The 12,912-nt window shown below is 35.2% G+C and overlaps 2 protein-coding genes across 2 annotated transcripts; one reads left to right on the forward strand and one right to left on the reverse strand.

Moving 5' to 3' along the window:
* Window positions 1-518: 518 nt before the first annotated feature.
* On the reverse strand, window positions 519-5,734 carry LOC120342248 (plasminogen-like). Its single transcript, XM_039411002.2, has 14 exons — window positions 5,656-5,734; window positions 5,471-5,570; window positions 5,295-5,392; window positions 5,005-5,200; window positions 4,660-4,796; window positions 4,379-4,523; window positions 4,128-4,270; window positions 3,389-3,592; window positions 2,780-2,909; window positions 2,243-2,393; window positions 1,941-2,052; window positions 1,494-1,630; window positions 1,134-1,250; window positions 519-939 (listed from the first exon to the last, which is right to left on the reverse strand). The coding sequence occupies exons 1-14, from the start codon at window positions 5,696-5,698 to the stop codon at window positions 895-897; spliced, it is 1,758 nt and encodes a 585-aa protein (XP_039266936.2). The 5' UTR covers window positions 5,699-5,734; the 3' UTR covers window positions 519-894.
* Window positions 5,735-6,852: 1,118 nt separating this feature from the next.
* Window positions 6,853-11,983, forward strand: LOC120342250 (cyclin-dependent kinase 2-like). Its single transcript, XM_039411004.2, has 7 exons — window positions 6,853-7,126; window positions 7,334-7,411; window positions 7,778-7,895; window positions 8,503-8,673; window positions 9,084-9,185; window positions 9,567-9,770; window positions 10,544-11,983. Exons 1-7 carry the CDS (start codon window positions 7,011-7,013, stop codon window positions 10,643-10,645), a joined length of 891 nt encoding a protein of 296 aa, XP_039266938.1. The 5' UTR covers window positions 6,853-7,010; the 3' UTR covers window positions 10,646-11,983.
* Window positions 11,984-12,912: the final 929 nt, after the last annotated feature.

Consider the following 12,912-nt stretch of genomic DNA (forward strand, 5'->3'; position numbering starts at 1 on the left):
CCTGCACAAGCCTAAGATCAAATGGACCCAGCAGTTGTAATAGCAAATGTTACATTTTATAATTGTGCATATCTTAATTCTCAATGCTAACCTGGACCTAATCCATTATATTTCCTCGTCAGTTGGCGGGAAAAATGGCATTGTACGTTCTGCACTAGTGTGTTGTAAGATACTTTGGTGTATAACTTGACACTGCAACTATGAGTCTTGCAGATGTTTATCAATGGGGCGCGTTCTGTGTTTGTTCTTGGTGAAATTCAGAAAAGGTTGATTTATTAAGATAGGTTAAACCAAACAAGCTCACGACCTTCAAAACTGCTGATCGTACGCCACTGTACTTTTCTGTGTTGACTAGACCCCAAAAGTTGGCACACCCTTGTAGGCTTTCGGTTGGAGGTCATTTTGCACTGTTACAATTTCGAGCTCCGTTCCCCATCATCAAGGCTGAAGCCTGAACGTTGCTCAGTAATTTATTTTTCACCCTACCAAAGTACACATTGTGAATAAACATTTTACTCCAATAAAAATGGTACTTCAAGAAAAAATAAATTTCTATTACACACTGTTCCTGCTTTAGTTCAATACAAATAAACGATAGTGCAACAAGACGTTTTATTACACGCCTTCATGTAGCAACAACAATACAGTAATTAAATAATTTCGCCGTTCAGCATTGCAATTATTTTCATTTAATTTATCAGAAACAATGAGGATGACGAAACAGTATTCAATACAGGTTCAACGTCGCATCAAAACATGATAATTTAAGTTAATTTGTTCTATAATGAAGGCTATGGACAACTTTGAGTGGAACATTGCTCTGCGTTTCAGCTCTTCTATCGACACAAACTTGTTTTCTTGTTTCTCATTCGCACGCAGCTTTGTGCTCATTATTCACGTGTTAACAATATAGTTTATCCATCCAATATGGTGTGATACCTGTGAAAAATGAAAATAGTTTATTGAAAAACCTAGCATTATAGATTGGAACTTTCTGCCACTACAGTGAGTTATTACATAAACATAGTTATGGTCATAAAAGGCTAATTTAAATTTGCAATCACTAGAATTCCTTCAATCCCTATGAACGTTTACATATGCAAACATTTTACTCGCATCAATATTACACTAACCTTTGTGTACACAACAGGTTTGTTTTCTGCTGCACATCCATATCCCCAAGATACAATTCCGACAAGTTTGAATCCACCATCCTCCATTTTAACAACTAATGGTCCTCCACTATCGCCCTGTTATAATACAATTTTTGACGTGGCGTTAATGTTGAAATAAATATTGCTAATATATATTGTTTTAATTTTGTACCATATGTTACTATATTAGGGTGGGGCAATTAAACATTGGGGATGCACAATACAGTTCGCTTCTATAAAGATATTGTTTAAACATTGTTGTCGCCAGAATTCTTTTTATATATATATAATAGTTTGTTATATTCCTATGCTTAAAATAATTCGATATGCAAAAATGACCTGGCAAGAGCCTTTTCCGCCATCTTCATAACCGGCGCACATCATGCCCTCCATAATATCACTCATTAGTCGTTTACAGCTGCTATCTTCAATAAGAGGCACACTAGCTTGATGAAGGAGTTCGTTGGATCCGGTATCTGTAATAAATCAGTTTTATAGACATATGTACATTTCAAACAAATCAACATTATGTTTATATATTACAATTTTTAGGAAATACGTATGACCGAGTCTATCGGTGTCTGGGTGTCGCTGCTCGTTAAACAGTTTTGGTTTCTCGCGCCACCTTTCACCTGAAATGCCATATTCAAGTCTCTTCTTTCTATTGTTCGCATGAAGTGTATTTTCTTTATGGCGATAAAATAAATACTGATTACAATCTTGGTTCAAATTCATACCCTTTTTATATTTGTAATGGTTTATACCTTATATTATTAGTTAACTTACTTTGCATCGTTCCCCACCCAGACACGATTCCTGTGTATTCACTTTCGGTGAGTCCGGTGCTGGGTAAGCATATCGCAGATACAAATGAATTCATGTGAACTGGCCTTGTGGTCTGAAAGATATACTCTAGTTTATTAGATGTTTCCAGAAGAATATATGCACCCTGTTATCTGATAAAAATAATAGTTTTACATATATGCATTGGATAAAAATCATTGGTGCGGAGGAGTTTCATTTATTGCCTTTATGCATGACTCAGTTGGCACTGAATTGATAATAATCTATATAGTTTCTCATGTTACCTTCATCAATGCTATATCATTGTTTAAAGTCACCGAACTATAAGCATGATGACGAAATATGACGTCAAAATCGATCCTTATTTGATTTTCATTTTCATCATATTGGTTGTGGTCGCCAAGTAACGCAAAATATGATGTTGGATTCTGAGGTCTGTAAAGAGTCAACTCGGGTTAACTTTATTTATCTACGAGTAAAAAATCAATCCGATATAATATTTGGGAAGCTGAGGAGAACTAAATGATCAAATATTTGATTGAAGAGAATTTATTTAATTAAGGAATGACTATAATTGTTGGTGAATACCGATTTTGCCCAATTGTCTAATTAACATCTCTTTCTAGAAATAGATAATTATTACAGATTCTATTTATAATCAAAGAACCCTTAGCTTAGATTAGACATTAGACCAAAGATGGACTAGAGAATTCACGCTTCAACTGGATTATTAATAGCAAAAGTGCTTCTGTGTGAAAATAGGGACAGTAGAACATTTTTATTAGTGGATGTTTACGTAACTATTGACTAATGAGACTTACTGTGTTATGCAATGGGCCGCTGTAACTATCCATCGAACGTTTATCAATGCTCCCCCGCAAAAATGAGACCCAAAGTATGTTCGCCTGATCGAAGCCTGCCAAGGTATGCTTCCTGGGGTTACCTCGAAACCTGCGAAATTGAATCCGTTATTATTAAATATTATATATATACGAATAGGAACTCCAACCTTTGCGCGGTATATTTTGAGTTCCAGGGTATGAATAGTAAGAACTAATTGGTAGTGTCGTTGATTCAACATTCAAATAATATTCGCAAAAACTAATGATGTTATCTGCAACGATGACATTCAGAGTTACAATGGCAAAATACAATAATGATTATAATGCTCTGCAACTTCGAATCCTTGCATTACAATGCCAGTATGTGACGGTTCCATTACATTTGAACCCACGTACATTTGAACCCATGACAATTGCACCTGTATGCTATTGCACCTATGAAATTTGTTTTGTTTCACGGATAGTTAAACCCATACTAACCCTAACCCATGGGTTTTAGCACCAGCATATAGATTGAACCCGTGGATATACGCATGGGTTCAAATGTACGGTCATCGTATGTAACCAATGCAAAATTTAAAAACAAACCTCCGATTATGTTTTCTAGGTCTTCTGTTTCATGAACTTCGGGAACACCTTCTAATATTGCTCTTCCAAATAAACTTGCTCGGTGATGATTGAAATCAGCAAACATAGGAGCAAATGCAACTCGTGATGTCGAGTGAGGTTTCATAGCAATTTGCGGCCTCCCGCATTGGATTGATAGACCATTGGTATCAAGGTTGTTATTCTCTGAGTAATAATAAATCAAAATCGACTCAAAATTAAAAAGGATATTGGACTCTCAAGAATAAAATAGTTTAGGCAACTTCTGGATATCGAACTATTTTTGATTTATTTGTTGCTTTCTCCTTAACGATTTATCTAAATCGGTACTCCCGTAGTTTGTGGGTGAGTGTGTCAGATTAGTGTTAGGCCTTAATTATATTCCGATTTTCCCTATTTTAGTTCTATTACGAGTTCGAGGACTGTCTGTGTTAGCCAAGTGAATATACCACCTGCCCATAGCCTTCCGTCCCTTCACAAAACTTGATGTAAAGTTGGCGAACAAAATTAGTTACATCCATATTGGTACACACACTTCTGGAGCGCCGGAAATAGTTTAGCTAGGTATCGAATTGGATATCGAACTACTTTTTTTCGTTGATTTCTATTTGACGATTTAACTAAAGCTACTGTTATCATCATTTATGAATCGGGATTCACTTTTAATTGGTATTTCTTTCGTAGCTTATTAAACCAATATTCCTTTATCCAAATAGCTTACCAGTATCAGAGCACATCGGCACATCACAGTATTCCCAGTTTTTTGTTGGATCTACGGTAAAGCACCAAGGCCGCGTGTCATTGTCCGGATTCCTACAGTAATTATGATCACCGAGATGCACTGATTCATATTGATCTCTTGGACTGAAAAGAAAAAATTATCCTCATAAACAAGTAATATATTCACTCGAGTTTGCCGTCGTCTCATCTGCTTGGCCCAAATAATATAATATTACAGAGTTTCGAACTTACAATAAATTCTTGTGGGGAGAACTTGAGTTCCAATACTGGCAAGTCAATCCTGTTGTAGTGGTAGAAATAGTGCCCGTGTAACTTTGAGGATTTGATGAATTGTAGCAATCACGTCTCGTGGATTCCAGTTCTGGAATTGAATCATCTACATTCAAAAACACAACAATCATAAAAGCTATAATTATCATTTGGTTTTGATTACTAGTGCAATTATAATACATATCCCGTTGTATTTTCAGTGGAATTTTATAGACATAAATAGAGAATCAAATAGCACATACCTGTACAAATAATAACTTCACAATATTCCCACTGTTTGTTTGGATTTGTTGTGAAACACCAAGGTTTGACATCCATATCTGGATTTCTACAGTAATTGTTTTTTTCCAATCCAGCACCAGGGTGTTTGTCTGGGGAACTGTAATGAAAGTTATCAAATTATATATATACATCGATTCGAATCGTGTCGAACTATTTTTGAGTTTTTTGCCAAGTATTATCGGTTCGAGTCGAGATTAAGATCCACAACAAGTAAAATACTGTACATATGATATTTCTAAAATGAATTACTTGTTGTGGAGTCGAGATTTGTAATTTACTTTTTATGAATCTTTAAAATGCCTTACTAGTTGTGCGGATGAGGTAATTGGCTGTCCCATCGTTGACAGGTATATCCAGAAATTGTGCGATAAACTGTTCCTCGGTAACTTCCGGGTTCATCTGGTTTCATACACCCGCTGAAATTCTGAATCCGCACTGCTGTTGTTGGCGGCGTAGTTGTGGTAGTCACGGTTGTTGTTGTTGATGTCGTTGTTGAAATAACTAAATATTATTTAATTAATGTATTATAATATTGCTCGTGGCATTCTTGAACCATTTATAACTTATATGCATAATATTCTGCATTATAAAATACCTGCAAAACAATTATATGTTTCCACACATTGGATTCCTTCATACCATCTTCCTGGACAGCCATATTCGCCTGGTAGACCCCCGACACAGGAACGAGTTCTGAAACACAACAGCGTTCAGAATGATTGGTATTCGTGTTCGCAAAGATATTTTTCAATAATTTCATATTTTATTCACCTGTATCGCACGCCTCTCCGACATGTGACAGTACAAGGTCCATAGGTTGACCATGAAGTCCAATATGGAGTCACTGTAGCTCCTTCACTTGTTCTGTTGCCTTCAGAAAAAGTATGCGTTAAACACAAATCTTGGAATAGTCACAAAAAAGACTTCAAGAAAGATTTCAAAAATACTGCACTTACCAAAGAGTGATGCAAACAATATCAAAAATCGAAGTGTGATCATTTTATTCGTTCGTTGTTATGGTTATGGATAGGTTATCTGCATTTTTCACGCATTATATAGGCGATTTGATTTGTGTTTTTCTCTAATTTAAAATAATGGGCAAACTTGGGTGTGAAGCGCGTTTGTGCCAACTTGGCGCCCGTGATAATTGTTGAGGATATTAAAATTTGTCAGTTTCTTTGTCTCTTACTGTTTATTATCATACAAGTAATTAGTAAACAATGCACCGGGCCCTTTTAACTAGACCTCACTTCTGAGAGAGAAAGATTTTTACAAAATTTTGGCGACACACGTCCGACATAGGCTAATTATCGAAAATACTGAGTGGCGCCTGCTTGATGATTGTTTTTGCTTTGTTTCGATATTGTTGGCGTTACTTCCACCAAATGCAACATTGTAGCATTTCAGTTGGAGCTTGATAATTTGTTTGCTATGAACTCTCCTTCGTCACGATATGTATAAATTGTATAAATAAATAAGTAGGCGGTATGATATAAACATTATCCATGGAACTGACATTTTAAAGATAGACAGGATATTCCCGTATATGCCTGGTGCGTCACTGCAAAATTGTTTTACACAAATTACTAAACCACCCAGAAACTTTACCCAGATGTCTGAGTCTGATGTTGGATTTCGCTGAAATGAAATGATGACTAAGAAAATTATAGATTAATTCCAGCGACAGAGATGCCAGTAGATACAAGCTGGCAAAAGACGACAAGAAAACGCCGTCATATGTACAGAAAAGCGAATAAATTTTCAAGTGGTTAGTGTTTTGAAACACCTTCAACATAAAATTTAGTAATGCCTCAAATTTAAACAGGTATTTACTAATATAGTCAAAATAACGAAAACTGTTTTAGAATGATTGTGGGAAGTTGATGCGGACAGATTTGATTTCTATAACTAAACTACAACCACATATCATCGCGAGAATATCGTACGGCTGGATTATTCGGCACCGCTTCTGATGTCATTCTTTTCACACCCAAAAGAAAATAGAGGGGTTAGCTAATTCCGTGTTTTGTTATGTTATTACGATCCGTTTACCTTCCACCATAAGAAATCTTATCATATTTTATGTATTTTATAAAATGTTATTGATTATGTAAGAGGTCGTGACCTTTCCCGCCAAACAGCGCAGCATCTTGTTTCTGTGGTAAACAGACGCTTTGGGGGTAGTTGCTGGAGCGTGTTCGCAAGCGTGGGGTCACTGTTCATCTTTCTGTCTTTTGTGAGTTATATTGACTTAAATTGGAAAGAACGATTTGACTTTGGAATATATTACAGACATTAAGAGGTCCACACGATGGACGGGTTTCAAAAAGTTGAGAAGATTGGCGAGGGAACATATGGCGTTGTTTACAAGGCCCGAGATAAAGTGACTGGAAACATGGTTGCTCTGAAAAAAATCAGACTGGATACGTGAGTTCACCATACTGAATTAATTTATATGTTGGTTAGCAGTTGCTTGTTACTTCCCTTATCATTAATTTCTGGGGTCTAGTGTGGATCATATCTAAAGTACCAGTACCGTACTTCTAGTGGGTGTAGCATAACAATTTTCGCATATGTTAATCCTTTTAATTTGAATTTCTCATTGCTGCATTGTCACAACTTTTGCAATTTTAGTGAAACTGAAGGAGTCCCAAGTACAGCAATCCGAGAGATTTCACTTCTGAAGGAGCTTGATCATCCGAATATAGTGAAGTGAGTTATTAATGCATTGGGTTAATGAATAATCAAGTACATACCTGCATACTGCTGTATACAAGTCATTTATGATCTCAAAATACTGAAATATGCAGATTCCTCATTGTATAATTACATGGCAATGTAGTATTGTAGTAGGGCACTTCTGAACTACTAAGGTCAGAATGATATATTTTAAAATGAAAAAAGACAACATTGTAAAATATGTAATGTTGCGAACAATTAGAATCATTGATTTCAGGATTTTATTATTATTTTTGTGCAAATCTTACAATCTAAATGGCTGACTCTCTTTATCAAATGATTGTATATACAGTATTTCGGTTAAGACATCTTTAATTAAAACGATCAATTTATTTTCAGGTTGCTTGATGTGATACACAATGAGAAGAAACTTTATCTTGTTTTTGAATTTTTATCGCAGGATCTTAAGAAATATATGGATTCACAACCAAAAGGGCTTCCCTTGCCTTTAGCAAAAGTATAAGACTATGTGTTATTCTAGTAGTACTTTTTTTATTACTGCAAGTGTCATACTGATCACTTCCGAACAAAGCGCATACACAAGATGAAATGTGCCACTTTTCAATGCCAATATGGAATGTATTTTTAATCAGATTTGGGTTTATTACAAGCCAAACTACTTATTGAAGACAAATAATAATTTGACTAATTTATTATTTGCACGAATATAATCGCCAGTGTGTCATTTCATAATGTTCTCGACTTTTTGATTACTTTAACTTACTACATGCAGGCTCGGTGTTGTGGCTTGCGATCACATCTCTGATTATAGGATTGCTTCACTGCCGCAGGGTGGTTCACATAACTGATGGTCGATTACGACTTCCCACAGCATCAAGTCCATGCATCTGAAACAAATAACCGACTAACTAATCTCTTGCTCGACATAGACTGATAACCGGACAAGAGGCCGTGGTACGCCATAGGAATAGGCTATTTTATCGCCTTCTCTCTTCCTCAGGATAAATATGAAAATCCTATTCTACATTAGTGGTTCTCCTAAATTTATTGTACTTTTCAATGAATTTTTATTATATGGGTAAAATAAAATAATTTTTTTTTAGAGTTACTTGTATCAACTTCTGCAAGGGATTTCATATTGTCATTCTCATAGAGTTCTTCATCGAGATTTGAAACCACAGAACCTACTAATTGATAAGAACGGTTGCATTAAACTTGCTGACTTTGGACTTGCAAGAGCTATTGGAATGCCTGTACGAATGTATACACATGAGGTATGGTAGTAGGCGAATCCAGCTATCAGTTGGGGTTGCATGGGATTAACTACCCTTTTTTTCTCTATGCACTTGCGCAAGTGGATACGTATATTGCAAGGATGTTGTAGCAAGAATATAGATGACTATTCTATTTAATTCAAGAGTCCTGGATTGAATAGAATTCTATTATAGTATGCATATATTTTATAATGGAAAAGCAATTTTTTTCTGTAGGATGAATTGTTAAAAAGATTTTATGAGGATAATCTTCTATTCGTACAATAGATGTTTTTCATGAACTATTTATTTTGAACATTTTTGAGTATTTTATAGGAAACAAATATTGAACTGTTTTTCTGGTCTCTTCTAAACTACTTTTATATGAAACTGGATTGTCATTTTCGGTATCTTTTATTATTATATTTCAGGTAATCACATTGTGGTATCGACCCCCTGAAATATTGCTGGGAACTAAAATGTATTCGACATCGGTAGACGTTTGGAGTATTGGATGTATATTTGCTGAAATGGTAAATGCTTTTTTTGTACCAATTTTTTATACAATGTTCTTTCGTGTCTTCTCTTCGAACAAAGAGTAAAACAAGCAGCCACGGATGTGTGAATGGTAACTATTTTTGAAAGAATAGTAATCTTTCCAGTTTGTTTCTGTTATTTGTCCAATCTTTGGAGGATCATATTCATACACACAGTCTGCACTCTGGATTTTGCAGTTCAAATAAATATGTATTTCAATGATACACTAAATTGTATTAGTAAAAAAACTACATTTCTGTATCTTATGTGAAACATCAAGATTCCTCTCTGGGTAGAAATTCCTCACTGACGGGAAAACATTGCATCTTGTTACTCTGTGAACAAACCACTTGATCAAATCATCTTTTCCGTTGCAGGTTCATAAGAAAACACTGTTTGCTGGAGACTCTGAAATTGATCAATTATTTCGAATATTTCGTACACTTGGCACACCTGATGAATCCAATTGGCCAGGTGTTACTTCTATGCCAGATTTCAAAACTAAATTTCCTAAATGGCCAAGACAACCAATCGCAAAAGCGGTACCAGAACTTCCACCCAGCGGCATCGAAGCACTAGAGGTTAGTAATTATTCAAGGTAGTGTAGAGACTTTCTCTTGGCAAAAGTGAAATTATAGTATTGAAAATATATACCTTAGTTTAATATTTTCAATGCTCATTCAAGCTTTTTGCTCCAACAAGGCTCTACATAAGCTGGCACTGATTTGGAAGGACCGAATCATTCTGGTTCAGCATTACCTATCCATTTTTTTCACCCTGAGTGAGGTGGAGGGCATGGGATTTGAACTGAATTGTGAAATATGTGGCACCAGCACAGTTATTAAGTTGAACACTTTTACCGCTAGGCAGTTTGGCATAATTTATGACAAAATCTGCATGGATTCAGATAGTATCTTTATTTTATCTCCCATCATAAAATGAACTAAAATTCGTATACATCATTTTCAAATGAAGTTATGTTGCGTTACATTTGGCAAGAATGAATGCAATGCTTGGATTGATTGGAGTTATTAGTCTCAAATCTTATATGTTCCGAACATGATTGTGAGACAATTTGACGTTTCCCGTCCTTCACTGAAAATTCTTGACTTCTGATCATTCAACATGAAGAATGTTACCTGCAATTTGTAAACTTCGATAATGGCAGGGAAATAATTATAACTATTCTACATCATAGATAGTGCTGTGACGCCAAACTTTTGCATTTTCCTCTTCAAATTTTTTCTTTCTCCTTATCTCTGCTGAGTGCAATGCAAATTTTTTGTACATTTCAGTTGCATTTATCTGCGATACATTTTGAATCAACAAAAATCTTATGTTATTTAAATTTCAGTTGATGCTGGTATATGATCCTCTGCAACGAATATCAGCCAAACAGATGCTCAATCATACTTTCTTTTCCGAAGTTTTTCTACAGAAACCAGATATTTGTTAAGATGCTTCCAAAATACATATCTTTAATTACACCAAGGTAGATAGCTATGAACGCTAAATGAGCTTTTATGTGTGCATTTCTGTTATTCTTCACCATGTTTAAATTGTTAAATTCAATAGATTTTGTAAATAGTCAGCTGGTGATTTAGCAGGATTATTTTTCGGCTCAGGTTTGGTGACTCCAATTTCCGGATTTTCTGAAATCTTGTAAAATATTATTTAGCGGGGCTCTACTAAAACTCTCTAATATATTGAACCCCTGTAGTTTACTTGAACCAGGGTCGTCTTAAACGAATCGAATATAAAACTACTTATATCGAGAAAATTAGTTATATTCTAAATGTCTCATTATTGTTTGGTATTTTGTAGCCTTGTGCTATTGACACCTAACTATCAGGCCAAAGCATTTAACCTCTTAATCAGAGAATATGCTTTATAAATATACAATGATATCCTCACCTAACACTTTCAGAATGGACACAGAATATTAGATTATATACCGGTAGATTGGCCATCCCTGAGCTGAGTCCTGCTTAAGAACCACTGAGCCAACCATTTCTTTACTTAATAATGTGTTGTTTTCGTTTTATTTTAGTTTGAATATTTTATTATGATTTTTGTTTAGATTTGTATCTTTCACAATGTTGTTTTATAAGCTTTTCGTAGCTTTTACTGGCGCCTTTTCTTAGCCTTTATTACATCATAGTGGTTGCACTGTTTGTTGTATCGCTTTTGTATTGTACTTTTAAGAATGGGGTTTTAATGATTTCTGATCCTAATATGCTGCATGTGCCTTGACGTTTGTATTTTTAGAAATGGATAGTTATCCTTCCTTTTGTGTCATATTGGCAATAAATATTTAAATACTTAGTTATTCAAAAATTTGCACCAATGTCAATTATTCGAATTCAATAAAATTATGACATATGTATATTTTCAGATTCATAATTTAGTCATCTCAATTTTAAAACATTGTGAAAATGGCAAATTTCAAGTAAAATTTATTGCTCATTTCAGATCCCATTAAAACGAGTACCTTGACAATCATAGTTTACGTAGGTATTTGTAAAATTTTTATTTCGCTCACTTTTTACTCCTTTGGGTGCTTGATACCCTATTTTGTAAAGAAGTGGTTGTTCCATATATACATTCTTCCATGTATAGGTATACTATTTGAATTATTTGTTCTGAAGCCAATCATATGTTACTCAATCATCATTTTGAGGTCACCAATGAGTGCTTTTATAACATTAGCAATCATATATTCAGATTCCAGGTGCATCAGTGATTCATTTCTTTGTTAGAAAATATTAATTTTCAATAAATTATTCAAAAATAAGCTTAAGAGTGGATTGAAAATTTCTACATGGGGTTTGCTAGCAACTCAGTGTGATAATAGACATAACATGATTAGACCGTTATCTGGAGACTTCTCTCAGACTACACTGCAATGGTTCCCAACCTTTTGTGCTAAATTTCTCTCCTCGCCTGTTTTAGAACTCTCCCTCCATGCATGGTGCATAAATACCTCATTTATTTATTCAATCATTATTAATGGCTCCGCAGCTAGTGTAATGCAGAAGTCGCACTCCTGCTTTCGTATAGTTGAGTAGTTTGCAAATGTGTGCGCAAATATTACAGTAACAATAAATAACAGAAGAATATTAGTGATACATCCACAAATACCTCTCAAGAACGACAAAATTCCTTCCCGGTTTCAGAACAACTGAACCCAGGCTTGGTAAAATTGAGTTAATCTCAAGGCCGGCTTTGACCAACTCAGTGTTTAACTGATCTATTCAGGATTATTTTAAAATGATTGCTGAAAACCTTTGTTCAATACCAGCCAGTTTGAGATCAATTCAGAACAGTGTATCATCAGATTTTAGCAATGCTTGTCTAACCAATCTTTCCAACTCACCATCTCTAATAATATTGGCTCGGAGGTGTAGCACATAATGCTAAGCGTCTCTGATTATCTTGCCTCACTGCTGGTCGGTTATGGCTTCCTCCACCAACAAGCCCATGCTCCGACCAACTAATTCCATAACCAACATGAAATATTAACCAGACAATAACTATGCAAATCCTCTTATTATTAAGCACAACAGTTTGCACCATAATAGCAGAGGCAGTTCAAGCATCTAGACCAGGGGTGGGTAGTGTTGGGGTCGGAGTGAAAAGTAGGTAGGGTCGCAAACAGGCTATGGGGTCGCTGAGGTATGGTAGAGGATAGATGTACAAAACATTTAGGATTTAACAAATCAT

Source organism: Styela clava, chromosome 3, assembly GCF_964204865.1.
Source record: "Styela clava chromosome 3, kaStyClav1.hap1.2, whole genome shotgun sequence".
NCBI classification, from domain to species: Eukaryota; Metazoa; Chordata; class Ascidiacea; order Stolidobranchia; family Styelidae; genus Styela; species Styela clava.

Coding starts and splice junctions, on each gene's coding strand:
- LOC120342248 (XM_039411002.2), bottom strand. CDS start 5,698: ATGATCACACTTCGATTTTTGATATTGTTTGCATCACTCTTTG. Junction 3,593..4,127: donor GCCGATGTGCTCTGATACTG/GTAAGCTATTTG, acceptor ATTATTACTCAG/AGAATAACAACCTTGATACC. Junction 2,910..3,388: donor CCTAGAAAACATAATCGGAG/GTTTGTTTTTAA, acceptor TCAATTTCGCAG/GTTTCGAGGTAACCCCAGGA.
- LOC120342250 (XM_039411004.2), top strand. CDS start 7,011: ATGGACGGGTTTCAAAAAGTTGAGAAGATTGGCGAGGGAACATATGGC. Junction 7,127..7,333: donor AAAAAAATCAGACTGGATAC/GTGAGTTCACCA, acceptor TTGCAATTTTAG/TGAAACTGAAGGAGTCCCAA. Junction 7,896..8,502: donor TTCCCTTGCCTTTAGCAAAA/GTATAAGACTAT, acceptor ATTTTTTTTTAG/AGTTACTTGTATCAACTTCT.